The sequence below is a fragment of the Talaromyces atroroseus genome (assembly GCF_001907595.1).
Source record: "Talaromyces atroroseus strain IBT 11181 chromosome Unknown scaffold_15, whole genome shotgun sequence".
NCBI classification, from domain to species: domain Eukaryota; kingdom Fungi; phylum Ascomycota; class Eurotiomycetes; order Eurotiales; family Trichocomaceae; genus Talaromyces; species Talaromyces atroroseus.
Window position 1 is genome coordinate 323647 of NW_017971447.1, and position 20326 is coordinate 343972.

Genomic DNA, 20326 nt, shown 5'->3' on the forward strand with positions numbered 1-20326 from the left:
TTAACTAGGTAAAAATGTAGCAGACTTGTTAAAATTGTCAAAAGACATAGAATGAGGAGCCTTGCTTTTTGATTCTGACCTCCTTCAAAGTCGACCGGTTGCCTTGAAAACATCAGCCATAACGTAGGTATACATCCACCAATCAGAGTGCTTCGTTGCATCTACAGACAGTTTCTTCCTACAGGCCCCCAATCGAACGACGCACGAGAAAAGCAAGTAATTGCTATACTTTAATACGAAACTATGTCAACTACCTACATACTGGATACCTAATATGCGCCGGCTCGCTGAGTGTATGCAGGCTGCGGTGACGATACGATGCCTGTCAATGCAGTCAACACTGGCGTTTGATTGATCAACTCAAAGCTGTCCAGTTGTGCACCGCTGCTCTGTTGTGCCCATAGAGTTACTGCTACCCAGTTCTCACCCTGATAGTTTAAGATTCCTTGTGGGACAGGAAATTCCGTCTGGGGCCCAAGTTGCGGAACATATTTCCCAAACTGGTACCCATTGACATACAGCTGCACTCGGTACGAACTATTACCGGTGTTGCCAAACACAAAGTACAGCGGAATATCATATCCTTCGGGAAGGTCAAGTTTGAATGAGGCCGAGTAGAAGCCTACTCCAGCCTGACTGATACCGTCGAAAGGACTCGATGCTCCCCAGTTGCTGCTTGGTGGAGACGGTTGATGCCATCCCTGTCGCTCGGCGTAGAGCCCTCCTTCGTTCAGTGGGCCGCGAGTGAGATCTATATAGTCCTCACCGCCGAGGTTGCCGGTCAGTTTCCATGAGACATCGCTTTGGCTGTGACCAGATAGCTCATAGTCGAGAATTCCTCTGGGGACTTTCATTCCATCTGCACCAACTGTGCCATCTTCATCCAGGCCAGTATTGTCAATGAGAACTGTAATGTTATACGTAGAACCGGATTCAAGGGCTGGTAGGGTGTAATTGGAAGAGTAAGTCTCGTCGTCGCTGCTGCCTGTCCATGAACCCAAATACGTGTCATCTAGCCACACGCTGCTTCCAAACCCATCGCCACCAGAAGTTTCAATCGAGAGAAATTCTTCATTCCCATTGGCTTCAAAATGGCCACGATATAGGAGATAACCGGCCGTAAAGCCGTAGTCGGCACCGTAAAGTGAGTCAGGAGTCTGCAGTGGAGTGACACTGTTGTTGGTCCAGTCATGATCAGCACGAATCCATGGACTGTCATCGTAGGCTGGATGGATTTCTGGAAGTGAGTCTATATACTTCCATTCCAATGTTGACAAGTCTGGCAAGCTGATTTTTGGCGCGCTATACTTCACAGTTGCCCTCCAAAATCCGTTAGAGTCGGTGGTATAATGATATTTGACACCGTTTATATACAGATCCTTAGCGGACTCCGGCACTCCGATTACTTCCACGTCAGTGGTTGCATTAAAATCTGCCGAGAGGTGTAAGTCGCTTCCTCGTAGATAGGCAAGCCGCACGAGGTAGCCAGCATTAACGATTATCGAGTCAGTCACCGTCTTCTGGCTGGTGAACCCGACGCTGTTATTTGATGTACCAACTTGAGGAACCCAGTATTTATACGCAGAATTGCGATCTATGCTGGTGTCAGCGGTCAAATCTTCAATGATAACTAGCCATATATGCTCCACTAGAGACTCACCAAGCAAGAAGACGAGAAGGTTATCGACTTTAACGATAGTGCGGGTAGATGGCACATCCCATGCGATAATAACTTGACCATCTTTTGACTTAGTTGATATTCCAGTGTGTGAGCCCTCGATTATCGAAACCTTCGCATTCCGAGAGGAAGAAATTGCCAATTCATGGTGTTCTTCTTGTCCCCCATAGAGAGCGAGTACATTATAACTGGAAAAGTTTTTCCATGTGAAGACTTCGGCAGTCGAATATAAGATATTTGTGCCTGCAACATCATAATCCGTAATATGCACCTTAGAGTCGCGACCATTTAGGGTCAAAGAGCCACCGAGCTGCGGCAAAGTCAGAACACCAGCACTAGTTGGCACTTGCAGCGTATAGCTGGTCGAATCGAGACTACTATAGTCTGAATGCCTGACTATGAAGAAGGATGAGTCGGCGCTCTGACCAATGAGGGGTGTAACAGTCAAGTCCGATGTGTTGGTGTATTCCGTGGTCGAAGCATTGCCAGGAACGGTGTCAAGATAAGATGGTGAAACTTTGAGGAAGTTCCCGATCAATTTGAGCTCGCTATATTTCTCACGAGTGATGTTGCGAGACTCTGCGATAGCGGCACCATAATCATAGGATGTGTAGCCACTTGGATATCCCAGATTGCCCCAGTTGGTGCCGCCGTATATCTGGGGGAGACAATTAGACATATATACAGGGGTCGCATCTATTTATGAAAGAATTTCTCACCATGTACAAATTCATGATAGCCACACCAGCAGCCAAGTTATTCTTATAGAAGACATCTTCAAATTCTGTACCGAGCAAAGCGGCGCAGTTCGCGAACCCGCTCCCTGCCCAAGCGTCGAAAGAACCGCCTTGAAACTAGTAAAGAGTTAGGACAAGGGACTTATTTTTGGAACATTTTGTGTTTAAATCTCGCACCTCAACAATAGCATAGGGAGTTGAGGGGCTTTGCTTCAGATGAACTTCGCGGAACCAAGTTGGTAGATCCCCGGATGGCCATGATGATGGCTCGGCCTATTGTATTTTTGCATTAGTGGCGATATAAAGCAGTTTTGGTACTTGGTAAGCTTACGCAGTCGAATCCTAGTCTTTGCAAGACATTAATCAGGCACAAAAGTCTAATTAGCCACCGTTTGGAAAAGATCAACTTACGGGTACGAATCGTGCCCATAGATATCGACAGCGCCAACCCCAGATCCAGGCGCGTCATGTCCATCTGCTGCTGCATCGTTGTTAATAAATGGTATAACAATACCGGCAGCTCTGGCAGAATCCATGATATCTTGCATGTATTGTGGGTCAAACGAGAATCCATCAGAGAAACTAGTGTACTCGTTCTCTGGTTGGTAAAGAATGATCGGACCGCCGTTGGTGATCTGGTTCTTCGCAATAAGCGCGGCGGTGTTGTTTGCATAGCTAAAGATAGAAAATATGTGAGCCCACTATTTAGAATCTCCTTCTAGGAAAAGGCACGTACACCTGTGTAGCATCCATATAGCCAGGCTGCGCGGTGCGCAAGGTTGCATTGACTCTCTGCAACCAACCTGGGAAGCCTCCTCCAGACGCCTCGGCATTGATATAGGGACCCGGACGGGCGAGCAGATAGAGTCCAGCTTGCGATGCGGCATCAAAAAAAGGTTGTAAGTCAAATATCCCGTCTGCACGATAAGAGCCGGGCTTGCCCTCAACCAGGGCCCAATCGACATAGAATGAGACCGTATTGAAGCCCAAAGCCTTGACTTTTTGGAGAATATCGATGTAGAGGGATGGTACCGGAAGACTAAGTATTTCGATTAGCAAGGTATCTTTTTCAGTGAATCCTAGAATCAGTCCTACCGGAACGGGTGAAATTCACCGGAGAAAATCATCAGCGGTTCCCCATTTATGTAGAGCGATTGATTATTCCATGTTACCTAGATTCGTCAGTCCGGGGAAGGTATAAATCAGCCGAATAGCAAACAGAAAGACATCATGGCTTACAATATCCTGCAGTAACGCTCTTTGCTCAATGTCAGGATGCTCAATTACACCGAATCGACCAGCATTACGCGACACAGCTCTACTTAGGGCCTGCCGTGAGAGGCCGGCCAGAGCTACAGCCGTCCAGAAAAGCTTCATGCTTGCTCTTCAATCTTGGTAATTGTGAACTGCCTTGATGAAGTACCCGTTTCCTGTGGGAGAGAGGCATTTATTTCATGTCTACACCGGTCCCTTGCGACAATTTTTTTTGCGGAATTTAACCGAGAAGCCATTCGGAAAAATGCCGATCCCACCCAAGGATAGGCAGATGGGGACTCCCTGCGAGGATTTTTTTTTTCTACGCTTCTCAAATGCGGGGGATATGTTCCTCATGCATTAGTCCTACGCAGAATATGTAGCGCACTAACTTTCGGGGGAAGCTGTCCCGCCAGTTGCGTATCTCATAGCCCGAGATGCAATCAATCTTTCTGGATGTTTCTCCGCAATCCTACATAACTAGGCATGTCGAATTCACTTCGTATTTAATAGCGTTGCTCTTGTCTATGTACTTCGCTATAGTGACATGACATGGATAAATAGAAAAGAGGAAGGCGGAGTTCGTCTGCAATCCCCTACCGCAGCCAAATCGGGAAATTTCACGATACCTTCCTAATTAGGAAATAATATCTGGCGGGGTTGTGCAGCTCTGGCGAATGCAAAATCCCACAAACGCAAAATAAAGCCTAGCAAGGAATTTGTCTAAAATCATATCATTTGCCGAAATGCCGATTCAAATTCAACGATGCCTGTCGATTCATTGGCCAACTACAGCTTTTTGGGATGTGTTAACACTCCTTATTACACCATTTTAGCCTCGATGTCTAGATGAAAAGAAGAATATCATACACGCATCGGAACTCCTTGTGTTCTAGACAAGTGGCCATGGCCGATAAAATACAAGACCCGGTGTAACAATACCAAGGAAACTTCTTTTTCATGGCTCGCCTTTGTATAGACATACAGAGTCCGAATAGTCAGGAGTTGCAGCTTCTGTAGACAGCATCATCCTTGCAGGCTTAATTCATATATCAGAGTTGAGGTTAGATCGAACCAATCTCGTAAAATTGTTCGATATGCCTTCTTCAACTTTGCCTCTATTCCTGGGCATAATATCGTCCAAAACTTTTGTCTATATCAACCCTTCCCCGCACTTGCGGTGGAGGGGTGATCTTCAGGAGGCATATTAAGATTACTTTCATGCATATCCTGTGCACGTGCGGCTCATGTCAAAATAAAATAGGGGTTGTATCCGGTAGAACGGCAGGCAGAAGGAAAAAGGCTGTCTAAGTAGTAGTGTACTTTGAGGAACTAGGGATCATCTTTTGGCTATAAGAACAGCACCGTTGTCACCTCAAAAGCACTTTCAATTTATTTTCAACAATCTTCAGAGGCAAAGCGATTATTATTTTGAACTTCCACTAAGATGCAGGTATGTACAGATGTATGAAGTCATAAAGATAAGTATAAAACTGCACCGAAAAAGGGCAATATTCTTATTGTGTCCTCTCTATTTCGCCGAATTATTGGTATTATGTAAGTGTACTATCAGATTCTGAAAGAAAACGATTATTCCGAAGCGATGTGCTTGCTAGCTGATCGTGATGATAGGGTATCCGCTGCTTGAAGTATCTTTGGAACCAATAACAATATTCGTCATGTTAAAGAGAACTGATAACACAAGCCGGCTTGTAGCAATAAATGGTACATAGAGGACAAGGGCGTACAGTAAATTGATACACGAATTAGAACATGTTCGCCACGGAAATTAATGGATATTATTGGGACCGTGGTTTCATCGTCTTTAAATATCGACTTGAATAGTAAGCTAGTTCAAGTGTTTTTCTGGCGTGCTGCTTAGCTGATCAGTTTGGGTTTGCTTCGACAGAGGTGGCACATTCATTGAAAGATGCACCTCTGTGTCTCGCAGGTTTTCTCCCGTCTGTCGAATCCGTTCACCAGTCTGCCGTAGATCTTCTCCAGTGTGCCGAATACCATCCGTTGTGTCCCTGATATAGTCACCGGTATCTCTAATCTGATTGCTGGCGTTTCGGAAACGGGTTCCAATGTTGTGCAACTCATCGCGAAAATGATGCTCGGTCTGAGCCTCATGACCGGAAATAGCGCCTCGCACAGTTTCAAGGCCCGTATGAGCCATACCCTTTGCCTCAGAGAACAAGTTGCCCCTCGGCCTTAGAGACGTAAGTCTCTCCAAGCCTCTGGAACCACCAGAATCCGAAGCACCGACCTCCATCTGAGTGCGGACCTCCTCGTACATACGTTCGATGTTATGGATTTCGTCCTCAACACTCAACATACAATTCTCCAGACAGAATTCACGTTCCCGCTGTTCAATGTACTCGCGTATCCGGCCCCATGCCTTTTCAACGTTCTTTTCCCTGTTTGGAAGTCCAGACCCTCTTAGATAGGTCAAAATCCCAGCCACAATAGTGTTGATAGCGCCGAACGCCGTCACTGCACTATGTGGACCAGACGCAGCGCCGATGGCTGTCAGTGCAGCCGAAAACACTATCTGAATAGCCAAACACGTGTTAATCAATGTATTGAAGAGTCGGTAGCGAGACGCAGCATCTTTCTCGGCCTGCACAACTCGCGTGTAGATGCCGACATTGGGAGCGTTTCTGGGAGAGAAGAATCCATCTTTGGAGAGGACAGGAACCTGGTCTATACCAGTCAATGAGCGGAAGACGAGGAGTTTGTTGTTTGCCGGAACAAGGTTATGTGGTTGAACATGGTATAGCTGACTGATTCGATCTCGCTCGTCCATAGGCAACGAGGGCGGTGGCTGTTGGGGTTGGTCATAATGAGCTGAACCTGAACCAGAGAAAGGTTGCACAGGGGGGATGTGGGAGACATGGTCGCCCTCTGGAGGAAAGCCTTTCTCTTCTCGGTCAAACGAGAAGAGACGACTCATGGCGCGTACTGAAGACGAAGCCCGTCGTAGAAATGGGAAGCGAAAGACCGGTGGATGAGATTCCATACACAGAGAGGATAAAGTGGTGAAGGAATTAAAAGGTATCAAAGAAACACGCAAAGATCAGTGAGAGGCTCAAAAGTCAAAATACACACGAGTCCAAGTCGCGTCAAAGAGGAAATGAAAAGAGCTGTCACCTAGCTGCTAGCTAGTCAGCCACTGTGCATGCTAAATGAGCCAGCAAGCGGCACAGGACCAACATCTCCTTAGCGTTAATTATGTGTGATAATTTCTGTATGGAGTACTTTTACTATGCTCGGGCCAGCCCAAAGAAAACCCCCGTATTATACTAAGATCAGTTGATTGATAACCATAAACTAGTCACGCTCGCGCCTTGAAGAGTCGAACTACATTGCTCTGCACCAATCAAGATGCTTGGTTTGATCTTTCGGCATGCAACTTTGACGGGGCTAATGACGATCTCTCCGGCCAGGGCGAGATGAAGACTCCACAGACAATGGAAGGTAGTAATTACTCCGTCCTTCAGACATTAAAGCCCCGTCTAGCTCGCGAGGTGTCTCAAATGATGCAGAAGTCTAGGTGCAGAGGCACTCGTGGCCAGTTAGATTGCCGGGGTCAAAGATTTCCATGCATGGGCATCTTGCTCGCTTCCGATGACTTTTTGCTCTGTGAATGAGTGCTGCCATGGAAGGCCCGGATTGTCTTTGAAGCTCAGGGTGGAAAGCTTAAGCACACCACCCAATCCGTATTCGTGTCACTTGCTGTGACTCTGAGCCTGGGGCTTTCAGCCAGCCCTTGACGAGCTAGAAAAATGACGGGATGTAGTTCCCGCACGGCTCAACGGGAGGATTACTAGATTAGAGGCTGATCCAAGAGCGGGATTGGCTTTACTCAGAAGCAACCTAATAATATTTCTGCTGCATATGATGGACGCTTAAAGCACGGAGCGCAAATGCCAGATGCCCAAGTTTGGGTGTAGGTGTAACAGCACGGATCAACAGATGGATGCTGGGTGGTGATTGATTGCACGTTGGGAACGTGTGGAAGCGATCCATCTTTTACTAAGTACTAAATAGTAAATACTCCGTAGTCGTTTGAAGTATGGTCTTTTTGTAAAGAGGAAATGAAGCGCAGAATTTCTGGTTCGTAGTTATACCTTAGAGTATTCATCTATCGAATGTAGGAACACTTAGCCGAGCGCTGAGGCAGATGAGCACAGAACAAAGAAAACCAGAAGAGACAGAGTGCAGCCTATGGACGCATGACCTCTGACTGAGCCAATTGCTCCAATAAAAGCAATGCAGAGAAAGTACGAGCATAGACCCGCTGTTGTGCATGGACCTTTGGCGTAGCCGTACGGAGTCGAGGGACTCATAAATACCCTGGCAAGCTTAGAGCGAGGATTTACGTACCCTGTATTCACTGATAACATAAAACTGGGAAATGCCATGGTATATTATACATGCTTGGAGAAATAAAACCAAACGTGGCGACCGGAAGCTGGCACTCAAGGTCTGGCAGGGATTAGACCCCGGTCGCATGCATGCATGCCTATTCCACATACTAGTTAGATGCAGCGTGTTCGTCAACAAAGCCTCTTAGGAGGCCTCCGAAATATTGCGACTTGGCTCGTTGCATATGATGATTGTGTTTCGGGGTAAATTAAGCAATACTGCACAGCCATTGATAGCAATGTCCGAATGGAACTTGCCTAATTAGGAAAAAACTGACCCTTGCAGCATTGACTCTAAGCGGCTTTAGGTAGACGTCCACCTCGTTTTGCACAAATCATGGGTTCACCGAGCCTATGCTGAGCTGACCTGTAAAAAATATCCATGTGAGTGACTGACGATGGTCAGAGACGTCATCTTCCGGTCCCGTGATTGCATTAACCCTATCCACACTGGGTTATCCCAGCAACGTCCTATTCTAGCAAGCACGATCATGGTTTTATCTGACTCTCGGCATAATTTCAAGTGGAGCAAAAACCCTTTGTTTAAATTTGTATGTCTTTTTGATTTTCATTTCAGCATGATGCTATTCATATATGATAGACCAATGAAAGGAAGAGAGGAAACCAAAATTACATGAAAGAGATAAAGTTATGACCTGAGCAGTTGTGTACTGCTTCAGCAGTCCACGCCACATGGCAAAAAAAGGCAGTAAAAATAAATTAGAAAGAGAAACATAGACATGAAAAGAAAGCCAACAATCAAAAGTTGGAGTACTTTTCGCGGGAAAAGGCACGGCCACATGGCCTCATCAAAAAATTTAACCAAAGAAGAAAGGCGGAGAATAAACAGCATAAGTAAGGGCAAGGCACAAGACGTTTTGAGTTGAGATGGGATGAGATGCAGTCAAATGACAAGATACAAAAGAAATAACGAGAAGAACAAAAGCGCTCAGATATACTGGGGCGTTCGGTGGCTATTCTGAAACAGTAATATGCAAAACACGCCTTTTCCGTAATGGCAGCTATGCAGTTACATCGGCGCGCAAGAGCAAAGTTGCCGAAAAATGTGTATTTTTTATTTATTCAACAGGTCAGATCGACGGCCTTGCGAGACTTCTTACTCTTTGTCTTCGATGGTAGCCTTCTGGAGCTCCTCAGCCGCATCTTCAGCACCATCTTTCTCCTGCTTGGCTTCTGCGTCGGCTGAAACATGGCCGTTGACCCCGGCATTCGTCTGGGAGACCTTCTTGCCGCTGTCGGTAGCGCGCTGGGCCTCTTCGTCTAGGCGGTCAATCTCTTCTTGGGCTTTCTTTATGTTCTGCTAGGGTATCAGCGATCGTTCTTTCTGAAAGAATAGGTTAAAGGAGCATAGGATAAGCTTTGACATACCTCTTGAGTCTTGGCTGCCTGGTTTTTCTTCCACTCGGTGATCTTGGCAGCTAATTTCTCGATAACAGCTGGAACATCGGCCTGGCTCATGGGCTGGTCGACCTTGACCTTGGCAAAGTCTTCGATCACGCCAAAGCTAAGGTTAAACTTGCCTTCAGATGGAGTGGAAGGAGCGGGTGAAGCATTGGCGCCTTTCTTGCCCTTCTTGCCCTTCTTTCCCCCGGTGCCAACAAAGTAGTCATCATCACGGTCGTCCTTCTTGAGTATCTTCACGCCCTTGATGTTCGAGTCATCGACGGTACGTCCAATCTCAGCACGGAAAGCACTGCCTGTAACCTTCTTGTTATCATCAAGGCCCAAGGTTGAGAAATCGTAAGACGGGTCAAAGTGACGGATAAGACCCTGTGCTGTCAAGATTTCGTCAGTGTAGGCCAGTTGCGAAGCCTCCTCGAGCTTCCTGTCGGCGATCTTCTTCTTCTTCTCCCGTTCGAAAGCCTCACGCTCGGCCTTCTGGCGCTCCCGGCGAATTCGCCACACTTCATCCTCATGTTCTTTGTACGCCTTGCGCTGCTTATAATAGGTGTCCTTGATCTCGCGAATGGCGGTGAATTTCGCTTGCTGGTCTTGCTGCAGCTTGGTACGTTCGTCTCGCAATGAATTGAGGTTCTTGTAGGCGGAATCCTGTTCGGCTTTGATGGTGTCAAGCTCCTGTTGGATCGCATTGTATTTGTCACTCAGAGCACGGGCTTCTGGGTTGTCGAGTGTTTTCTTCAGCTCGCCAATCTGCTTTTTCAAAGCATCAATGGTCTTTTGGCCGTCATCTAAACCAGCAAAGTTCTTGCGCTGCTTGCGGAGACTGGAAATATCCGAAAGGGCCTTCTTCTCGTCCACCAGGCGCATACTGCCAGAATCGACCTGTTTCTCCAAGCGAGAGATTTCCTTGTCAATTTCCTCGACGTTCTTGAAGGCAATCTTGCCACGAGAGCTGTTTTGCTCAGCCACACGGGCCTTGAGGGTAGAATCCAGGGCATTTAGCTTCTCCTGAGTGCCTGCGCGAGCGGATTTGAAACCCTGTTGTTTCTGGCGGATAGAAGCTAGCTCGGCACGCAGCTCCTTCTGCCTCTTAGCAGCAGGCGAGTCCTGGTTGTTGGGCTTTGCGCTTTCGATCTTGGCCTTGATTTGGTTCTAGATTGCAATTGAACAATTAGTGATGATGTATTTTAGGATAACTAAGGCATGAGCGAACCAATTTCTCCTGAGCGGTAGCGTGCTCCTTTTCGGCCGCGGCTAGGTTGGCCTTGTAAGCCCCCTCATCAGGCTTTGTAGGCCGAGTCTTCTGCTCGGCGGCAGGGACATCTGCGGCAGTAGCAGCCATGTTTTCAAAACGCCGACCTTGGGCAGGAATGTCAGTAAACGAATGCCGGTGGCGGGTCACAGATACGAAGAAGACAGATCACGAATATCGTAGAACCGAGATCGGTCGTGTGAGCAGGGAGCTCTGTGGGTGAGCTTGTCAAGGACTTACCGGCCGGAGAGAATCAAAGATGCGCAAGTTGAAGGAGAATATCCCACGAGGAAGTTCGCACACCACCGAGGAGGGCAATTGAGTCGAGCACAGCACAGAGGACAGACAGCCAGATGAATCGCCGTTATTATTTTTCTCCGTCCCCTTCGCTTCGGTTCTAGCCTGGTCGCCCGCTGGCCAATCGGCGCCTGCCCGCCAAGCCGCCAGCCCGCGTCTAAGAACCGATTTTAGCGCCCGCTTAGGGAAATCTATCGCGCGCTCCGACTTTGTTCCTCCTGCTGCAAAAAAAGAGCCAGACCCAAGAGAGAGAGAGAGAGGGAGAGAGGCAGAGGACAATCTCTTGGTGCTTTTTCGCAACACACGCAGCTGACGGGGCCACTTGCTGCTGTTCGACCTTCCATCCACCTTCTGGAGCGCTGTCTTCAGAGCTACCGCGACGGAAAGAGAAGAAAAAAGATTTCTCGGTCTTTTAGTTTTCTGTCTCTTCGCTCTCATTTGAACCTCATTTCAATTTCCAGTGCGCCACACAGGCGCCTACAGTGTCTACCATGGATGAAGACACTTCTCGGACTTCCCAGGAGTCTGAGCGACAGACGGCTAGATTATGGCGCATATGGAAAACGGTGCATGAGATGCTTGCTGATAGGGTGGGCTTGAACCTGACTTGTTCTTTACCGTCGACTCAGTGAATACATGTTGCTAACTCAGTTGCACCGGCCTTTTAAAAAAAAATACAGGGCTACGAAATGTCTGACGAAGAATTGAACATAACCTACGATGATTTTAGGAGCAAATATACGGATTCGTTGGGCGGGCCTGAGTATGTCTTTTTCATCTCCTCCTTCACAAGACAGTAAAGTCTAACGCCTTCGAATACATAGCCGGAGCAAAATGACAATAGCCGCCATCCCTTCGGAATCGATGAGAGCGAAATACACGCCGCTCAAAAAGCGCGCTTCAGACCCCGACCCCGTGCCAGATTGCGGACAAATATATGTCCAATTCTGCCCAGACACCTCAGCCGTGGGCGCAAAGCAAGTGCGCGCATTTAATCACACAGTTGACGAGGGCAACTTTCATTCCGGAATCTTCATCACACAAACCGCCATCTCGCCATCGGCCGTTCGCCTCTTGAGCAGCGCTATAGGCCATATCTGCGAACATTTCCAAGAGTCAGATCTACTAGTCAATATTACACACCACGAGCTCGTGCCAAAACATGTATTGTTGAGTGCTGAAGAGAAGGCTCGATTGCTGGAACGGTATCGTCTAAAGGAGTCACAGCTCCCTCGTATCCAGGTCTCTGATCCTGTCTCGCGCTATCACGGGTTGCGAAGGGGCCAGGTTGTTAAAATTATTCGAAAAAGTGAGACAGCCGGTCGATATGCTAGTTACCGTTGGGTTATTTAGGTGTTTTTCTTTTCCTTTCTTTCCTTCTCAATTCCTCTTTTTTCTATTCCATGCCACACAAGCTTGTTAGGCAAAAAAGAGCAGTCATTGCATTGTGCATCTCTGGAGGTCAATTTGATAACAAGCCCAAACCCAGCCCCCTGCAATACTAGTCAGTATACTAGCCATTGGCATGCAGAGGGAGAAAAAATAAGAGAGAGTGAGAGAAAGCACATTTTATAGGGCGGCGTGTCGGCGCATGTGCAAATCAGTGTTTTAAAAAAAGCAGATTCAGGAGACTACCTAAACTGAGATTATTAGCAATTCGAATGTACCTATTAATGTATTATGCAAGTGTCTCTTACCGTTATGTGCCATTACCTAGGTGGGTAGCTATCAAAAATCAATGCTGAGCTCAAGATGAATGTTGCGAACCGGCTGCATAAGTACTTTGAAAGCATTTGTAATTGCGAGATACTAATCAGGGTTATTATAATTCAATATCAATAGATTCAAGACCCAGGTATACCCAACAAACGAAAGAGACTAGGGGTATATCCGCCAACGCCGTCGCTAACCATATGCAAACCATGACTCTCAAAACATAAAATGTGAAGGGGTTTCTGACACAAATAAGTACATATATGATTAAGGTAAGAACATTAATCGACACAATGTCCGTTGACATTGTCTTCGGATCGGTTTATAGTGGAAGCAGCGTTAAATACGTCGTGTCGTGGAATTATGAGGCCACCCACATCCTGAAGAAAGGGCCTGGTCACTTCCCCATTATCAGGTGGAAGTGTGTATATTGGTGGTATTTGAGGGCAAGTAGAGGTTTGTGTTTCCTGTGGTGAAATGCTGATGCTCTCGACAGATTGATGCAACGGCAGTGTAGACTCGCTCAATAGACCGCCCACGTCATATAATGACACACTTCGCGGTGAAATCTTGGATATTGCTGGCTTGTTGATAGCAACAAATTGAGGTGGCGGTGCTGTTGTCTTGTTGTTTGCGTCCAAACTACTACTCGTCATGGTGTAGCTGTCCATGCTTCTCGAATCACTCTCGCATTTACTATCCGGTTTATTGGCTCCGTGCACGACGGGCGCAGGACGTATCATGTAGTTTTGTACCGCATACAGCTCAGGGTTGAGCCGGATACCTAGGCCATTGGCAAGGTCCGCATCACTCCCCCAGTGATGTTTTGTAATTGTAGCTCGTCTCACCGAGGTAGTATCAACGCTATCAATTGCCGAAAGCGATCCTTCTGCTCGTTTGTATTTGGCCTTCTTGATACCGCGGTCACGGAGAAAAGAGCCAATGACTACAAAGTTGGAGACAGATGTGGCGGCAAGGATCTCGAAAGAGGCGAGTAGGGACCGAAAGCTTTGCAGCCCATTTCGGTCAATCACCGCCGGCACTCTGTATCCCGTGATACCAACCAGAAGGAGTGACGAGGCAAAGAGAAGAGCCAGCTGAATTTTCCGTTTCAGCGACATGGCTGATGCCAGAAAGAGCGAGACGGGGAGTACCACAAGGAAAATATCGGTTAGAATGTCACACACTCCCATGGTTAACAGGTTGGCATATCCCAGTCTGCATTGCGGGCCGGGGTCTGGAACGACCTGCCAGTAGTGGTTGAATGGCTTGCATTCTACAAGTGTCGCGATTATCACCGCGGCGAGAGTACTGGCAAGAAAATACTCAACTGCTCGAAGTGCTATCTGGAAAGCCCGTGTCCATACCATGCCTGTTAGGCGCTTCAGGAACTCGCAGACAGTGTATTTGGCCATCCAGATGCTGTTGCACGAGCTATCAGTCAGATGTTTGTTCTGTACTCGCCGTACGTATACATCTATAATGCAACACACTAGCAGGGGTTACTACAAGATGACAGGACTCACTAAATAGCATAGAATATTCTCGCTGCCAGGACAAGCCGGCTCCCCCTTTCTCGATCTTGGAGATCAGATTCCGACAGCGCAGCGGTTTTCGCATTATTCGTGCCCCAAGTCAGAACCAAGTGGACCAGAGTCATCCTAGCAACAAGTGGGACAACGCCAGCCATCATAACTTTGTCTTCGGTAAAGAGTCGCTTCACTCGCTTATAGCGGCCGACGAGTCGAATGAGAATTATGCCCAAAGAGACGGAAGTGCACCACCAGCACACCAGTAGAGTTGGATGATCCTCGTATGCCGTGCGTGGGTTTGGCGGGACAGGGTTATATATGCCCCTGACGACGACGGGCAAGGAGCGCAATGCAGATTCTAGCATTGCCTCGCCCTTCTCCTACCTGATACAGGTAGGTCTTGGTGTTAGCCAGCCGTGTGAAAGCCGGGGTGGCTTATCAAGGCACTTTGTGATGATTCTGCAATAGTTGTTTCACGAAGTCTGCACGGCTTGAATCCATCGGCACCAAGTCGGCCTAGTAGTGAGCAGTACCTAGGTAGGCGCGAAAGCAAGAGTCTAGGTTGCTCAATCGCCAGTATACGTATATATATATACAAAACGCCAACCCAACGACGGCAAATATACGCCGACAGGTCTAGTTTGTATAGCACAGAACGAATTCAGAAGTGAAGAGATGATCGAGAGAAAATATAGAAACATAGAAGTCCCTGGGCGCGTAGGGACGATTAGGCTTTCGCTACTTGATGAGGCACGAAAGACTTATCAGCAGATAGCGAGTCATGCTCAAAGCCAGCCAAGAAACCAACAACCGATTACTCCGGTCTATACTTGAAAACAAAGAATTCGAGTCCTCCAGACGAGGTGGACAGCAGACGTAGTAAGTAGGATGTACCAAGGACGACCAGCTACGATGGTTTAGAGAATAATTTTAACCGACCGTTTGGCCGTTCTGCTTGACTTGGGAGAGACAACAACAAAAGTACCGCCTCACGCGAGCGAAAAAGGCCGAAAAAAAAAATGGCGCTGGCAGATGTCAGCCTGTGTTTGTATAAGGCTGTACCAGATATGTAAAAAAAGGCGAGAAGTCCCCCCGGATAGGCTAGAGCACCGTTTTCTAAAGGCTCGGTGTATTTTATCAGCGTAATTCGGGGTAAACTTGGGTAATTTACTTTTAGACGCCCTGGCCGTGGGTTTGGCCGTATCAGCATTCGCTTCCAGCCAATCAGCCCAGCCCACCACGTGTGAGGCCCGCCACGGCGGCTCCTCGCTTTATGAGCAGACCAGAGCACTCACCAGACAAAGAGGCATGCGAATCAATGTCATGATGCCATATTAGTAACTATACAAACCGGGCGTAAACGAGGAAAGGCAGACGCTTGCTTTGTTTTGTGATTGTTCCTTGGTCGAGTGAATGGATTGATCGGGCCGCCCAGAAGCTCCCCTTAGTATTTTACTTTCTACCTGGACATTATATCATTCACAATCCAAAGACTCGGGGCCATAAGTCTTTTCTATTATTCGTAAGCGCGAAAATTAACTTCTGCATAACAAGCTTAGAGCAATATCTAAGGGTTGTAGCCAATCTTTCCTATTATATTAACCCTAGTCACCTGACTAGACGCATCCCCCGTCGGCCCGACTAATTTCCGTATCGATAAGCAGCAAGCTCTTTTTTAGCTCTCGCAGAGCAAAATCTCATCGCGGGACAGCCAGCGACGAACACAACGAGCCATTCGCCACCAATTCGCGATGGGTAAAGGCAAAAAGGTAGGACATCGCTCCCATGCGAAAGGATGACAGAATAGCAAGTCATCTTTCCTTCATCTGACACAAGTTCGCAATCACCACTAACCTCGTCTTATTTCGTAGGTTGCGAAGAGAGGCAGTCGCCAACGTGCGGACTGGAAGGACATAGTAAAGGCGAACACGAAACTCGAATCATACTACAATGACTTTGGAATCATCCCCAAGGAGGAACAAGAAGCCTTTTGGGCTGCATTGAAGAGAGAACTTCCCAACAGCTTCCGCTTTACTGGCTCCCGAGGGTACGTCATACCCTGATTTCTAGACGCCCTCTATGTGTGGTATTAACGATGATTCTTCACAATAGCCATGCGATTGCGGTTAAAAAGACGCTTGTCGACCACCACATCCCCCAAATCACGTCCATCACTTATGAGGGAAATGTCGTCGAACCTCCAAAGCCCGTCCCCTGGTACCCGGATCAACTGGCATGGTACATGACAACTCCGAAAAATGTTATCCGACGCTTTCCCCCGTTTTCGTCCTTCCAGAAATTCCTTGTCTCCGAGGCAGATGTAGGCAATATCACGCGCCAGGAAGTCGTGAGCATGATTCCGCCTTTATTTCTTGACGTTCGGCCCGGAATGACCGTGCTTGATATGTGCGCCGCGCCCGGAAGCAAATCCACACAGTTGATGGAGATGCTGCACGCCGGCGAAGAAGACAGCATCGCAAAGGCAACTGCTGAGATCCGAGAAGGCACATTCGACGCATCAAATTACCCCGAAGGATTGAGAGATGACGGTCGAACTACTGGTCTTCTCATCGCCAACGATAGCGATTATAAGCGAGCGCATTTGTTAATCCATCAGATGAAACGATTGAACTCTCCTAACTTGATTGTTACGAACCACGATGCGACTTTTTTTCCATCTGTAAGATTACACTCTGGAAGCGGAAAGGGTAATGTCTATCTTAAATTTGACCGCATCCTGACGGATGTTCCTTGTTCCGGAGACGGAACGACAAGGAAAAACCCCAGTATTTGGAACGACTGGACGCCTGGAAACGCATTAGGCCTACACGCTACTCAAGTGCGCATTCTTGTCCGGGCTCTCCAGATGCTCAAAGTCGGAGGTCGCGTTGTATACTCCACCTGTAGCATGAACCCAATTGAAAACGAAGCTGTCGTTGCTGGAGCTATCGACCGCTGTGGTGGATCAGCTCATGTCGAAATCATAGACTGCAGCAAGGAGCTGCCTGATTTGAAGAGAGTTAATGGGCTACGCAGCTGGAAAGTCCTGGATCGCGATTCTCGCGTCTGGAATAGCTGGCAGGAAGTCGACGAACATAGGCAAAAATCCGGCATTAGTGGACTTGGTCGATTAGCGGGGACCATGTTCCCACCTACGGAGGAAGTGCACCTCGAACGTTGCATGCGTGTTTATCCCCATTTACAAGATACGGGTGGTTTCTTTATTACCGTCTTAGAGAAAAAGGGCGAGATCAGAGCCCTTAAAGAGGACAGTTCGAAAGTGATACCGAAAGCATCCGTTGCTGCGGTAGTGGAAGAGTTGGAGCAGAAAACTCGCGATGGTAACGGTGATCCCATCCAGAAGATTGAGGCCCTCGACGATATAGTACCACCTAGCGAGGGAACAGATGGCAAAGATGCGACCGTCGCTCAATCATCCCATCAACCTCCATACAAAACAACTTTGGATGTACCCTCTTCCCCTTCCAAACGAGCGAGGTCCGTTCTCGAAGAACAGCTTCCAACAAAACGTACGAGGCTTGATGATGGCACCGATGCTGCTATCGGCGACCGACCTGTCCATTTCCCTCCCCCATCCCTGGTGGAGGGCACGGAAGATACTACTGACTATCCAAAAGTAGAAGAGCCTACACAATCTAAAACAGAGGTCCCGGCACCGACAAAAAGGAAACCCGGACAGCCGATTGAAGAACCCTTCAAATATATTGATGGCAAGCAAGATGAAATTGAAAAGATATTCGAATTCTATCATATTCCAAGTCGGTTTCCACGGGACCGGTTCCTGGTGAGAAATGCGTCGGGTAGTCTGACCAAGACAGTCTACTACAGCAGTGCACTGGTGCGGGACATCTTGACGCAAAATGAGGGACGAGGCCTTAAATTTGTGCACGCTGGTGTGAAAATGTTTGTGAAACAGGATGCTCAGCGATCTAACCAATGTCCATGGCGCATCCAGACCGATGGGTTGCAATTGCTCGAGCGCTGGCTTGGGCCTCAGCGAACAGTGACATTACATAAGAAAGAGACATTACGGCGACTACTCATTGACCTCTTCCCAAAACTCGACAAACATACCTATGAGCATCTGGGAGAAGTGGGAGAACAAACAAAAGATATGGAGCTTGGGTGTTGTATATTGAGGGTTGAGCCAAGTGAAACTGAGGAAGGACTTCCGTAAGTAAAGCGATGTATTTGGCAGGAGGTAATCCAATCTTATAGCCTAGCTAACATTCGCTACAGAGAACGGATGGTGCTCCCTCTTTGGCGATCAATGTACTCTCTCAACCTTATGCTTTCGAAAGAAGATCGGCGCGCACTACTTCTCCGACTCTTCAATGACGACACACCTGTCAGACATCCTCCATCCAAGAAAGCTGCAGGAGGAGATGAGAGTGTCACCACGCCTACAGTAGGCGAAGAAGACGAACCAGTTTCGAGATCTGATCTCGAGCCTAGTGCAGCGGAGCCCGAAATAGCTTATGCCGAGATCGTAAAAGATATTCCACCCCCGGTTGGAAAGACAGAAGAGGAATACATCAAAACGGAAGACATTGTGCGCGGGGAAGAGCAGGAAGATCTCATGGCCAAACGGGAGACTTATCAACGTGATGGGGATGAAGAAGACAGGTTCAATACGACTGTATAGCCACGTGGCATCGATCTGGGAGATACGGAGTAACTTGCAGCTACAAAATACATCGTGTGGTTATCTGAAAGTTTGTATCATCATGGTACAATGGTTGATTGGACCCAGAGAGTAACTAGCCAGCAATGACTTTCTCATAAAGAACGGATCTTCCGCGTATGTGGAAGGCTGAAACTCTACGTAAATGAGGGCCGATATCAAAGTTGGCCAAGCTAAGCTATCTCTAGCTTCCAACGTACAAGTCCCTCAAGGCTCAAACGATGTTCATTGGTTTCTTATACGGGATTAACTAATACGCGGACCCAACAGCAAACACGCGTAATTAGTAATTGGCATCTTATCCACTACGGGCGATCAACAACACTGTGTAGTTGTTTCAACATGTTGCTCTAAATGATAACAGAGTAGAAATTCAGGTATAAATATGGCTTTGAAAGACCGCTGGGTCTGATTGTTCTTTCTGTTTCCCATTCAAGCAGTACTCTTCCAACAATCTTTCTTCCTATACTCATTCTCTAAACTATTCCGGGCCTAGCCAATCGGCTTCTCACGTCGTTTTATATACATACCACCTAGAGTGAATATTCATCATGGGTCTCATCAGAACTGCTCTTGTGGTCGGTGCGCTAAGCAATAACACTGGTGCTGGACCAAAGTAAGTCTCCCAAGTCATCCTCTGCCTCTACAGCATATATACATGTCTATATTATGTCTTGCAATTTCCATTCTGACATACGTACTACTGCTACAGTTATGACGGTCGGTATACTCCGTATGATCGATATAATCGATACGGTAGGTTCGACAGATTCGATAGACTTGGCTACGGTTATATCCCTCCTCGATATCAACAATACTACCAGCAACCACCGCAAGGACCGGTGGAATACGGTCCACCACCTAGCCAATATTACAGAGATGGACCGTCACCACCACAGGAGTATGGCCCTGGTCACAGCAACTCCGCGAGACAAGTACCACTGCCACCACAACAGCAACAGCAAAAGCAAAAGCAACCACAATGGGACCAGAATTACGGATACAATCCTAATTACTCTTCTGAATACCAATCTCCACCTCCTCAGCGTCAATCTCCATATCCTGCTTCTGGTGGTCCTAACTCTTGGCCTAGAGAAGCACCCAGGGAGCCCTCGTCCGAAGGACAGCGGGCAGATGCACCACCCCCGTATTTCTCGCGGGACGAAAAGAAATAGAAAAGGCCGATGTTCATTTTTAGTATTGCATGCATGCGTTTTAGCATACAGATTAATCAGGAATGGACTTGACGGAATATGGTCATCTGCGTTAGGGCTTGGCCAGGTTGTTTTCGCATTGAATTAGGGTT

The 20326-nt window shown here is 47.6% G+C and overlaps 7 protein-coding genes across 7 annotated transcripts; 3 read left to right on the forward strand and 4 right to left on the reverse strand.

The window, feature by feature from the left end:
- Positions 1-269: 269 nt before the first annotated feature.
- Positions 270-3792, reverse strand: UA08_08689 (putative beta-galactosidase A; the record flags this gene model as incomplete). The annotated part of the gene is made up of 9 exons (XM_020263581.1): positions 270-1594; positions 1661-2336; positions 2398-2532; positions 2593-2688; positions 2747-2762; positions 2827-3090; positions 3152-3454; positions 3511-3587; positions 3655-3792. 9 exons carry the CDS (start codon positions 3790-3792, stop codon positions 270-272), a joined length of 3030 nt encoding a protein of 1009 aa, XP_020116141.1.
- A 1726-nt stretch (positions 3793-5518) lies between these two features.
- On the reverse strand, positions 5519-6625 carry UA08_08690 (hypothetical protein; the record flags this gene model as incomplete). The annotated part of the gene is made up of 1 exon (XM_020263582.1): positions 5519-6625. The coding sequence occupies one exon, from the start codon at positions 6623-6625 to the stop codon at positions 5519-5521; it is 1107 nt and encodes a 368-aa protein (XP_020116140.1).
- Positions 6626-9216: 2591 nt separating this feature from the next.
- Positions 9217-10863, reverse strand: UA08_08691 (hypothetical protein; the record flags this gene model as incomplete). The annotated part of the gene is made up of 3 exons (XM_020263583.1): positions 9217-9417; positions 9489-10673; positions 10735-10863. 3 exons carry the CDS (start codon positions 10861-10863, stop codon positions 9217-9219), a joined length of 1515 nt encoding a protein of 504 aa, XP_020116143.1.
- Positions 10864-11561: 698 nt separating this feature from the next.
- On the forward strand, positions 11562-12423 carry UA08_08692 (DNA-directed RNA polymerases I, II, and III subunit RPABC1; the record flags this gene model as incomplete). Its single annotated transcript, XM_020263584.1, has 3 exons — positions 11562-11660; positions 11751-11833; positions 11895-12423. 3 exons carry the CDS (start codon positions 11562-11564, stop codon positions 12421-12423), a joined length of 711 nt encoding a protein of 236 aa, XP_020116142.1.
- Positions 12424-13064: 641 nt separating this feature from the next.
- On the reverse strand, positions 13065-14476 carry UA08_08693 (hypothetical protein; the record flags this gene model as incomplete). Its single annotated transcript, XM_020263585.1, has 2 exons — positions 13065-14205; positions 14310-14476. 2 exons carry the CDS (start codon positions 14474-14476, stop codon positions 13065-13067), a joined length of 1308 nt encoding a protein of 435 aa, XP_020116137.1.
- Positions 14477-16066: 1590 nt separating this feature from the next.
- UA08_08694 (hypothetical protein) lies at positions 16067-18981 on the forward strand (the record flags this gene model as incomplete). The annotated part of the gene is made up of 4 exons (XM_020263586.1): positions 16067-16084; positions 16187-16362; positions 16428-18509; positions 18576-18981. The coding sequence occupies 4 exons, from the start codon at positions 16067-16069 to the stop codon at positions 18979-18981; spliced, it is 2682 nt and encodes an 893-aa protein (XP_020116136.1).
- Positions 18982-19571: 590 nt separating this feature from the next.
- On the forward strand, positions 19572-20195 carry UA08_08695 (hypothetical protein; the record flags this gene model as incomplete). The annotated part of the gene is made up of 2 exons (XM_020263588.1): positions 19572-19636; positions 19733-20195. 2 exons carry the CDS (start codon positions 19572-19574, stop codon positions 20193-20195), a joined length of 528 nt encoding a protein of 175 aa, XP_020116139.1.
- Between the last annotated feature and the right edge of the window lie 131 nt (positions 20196-20326).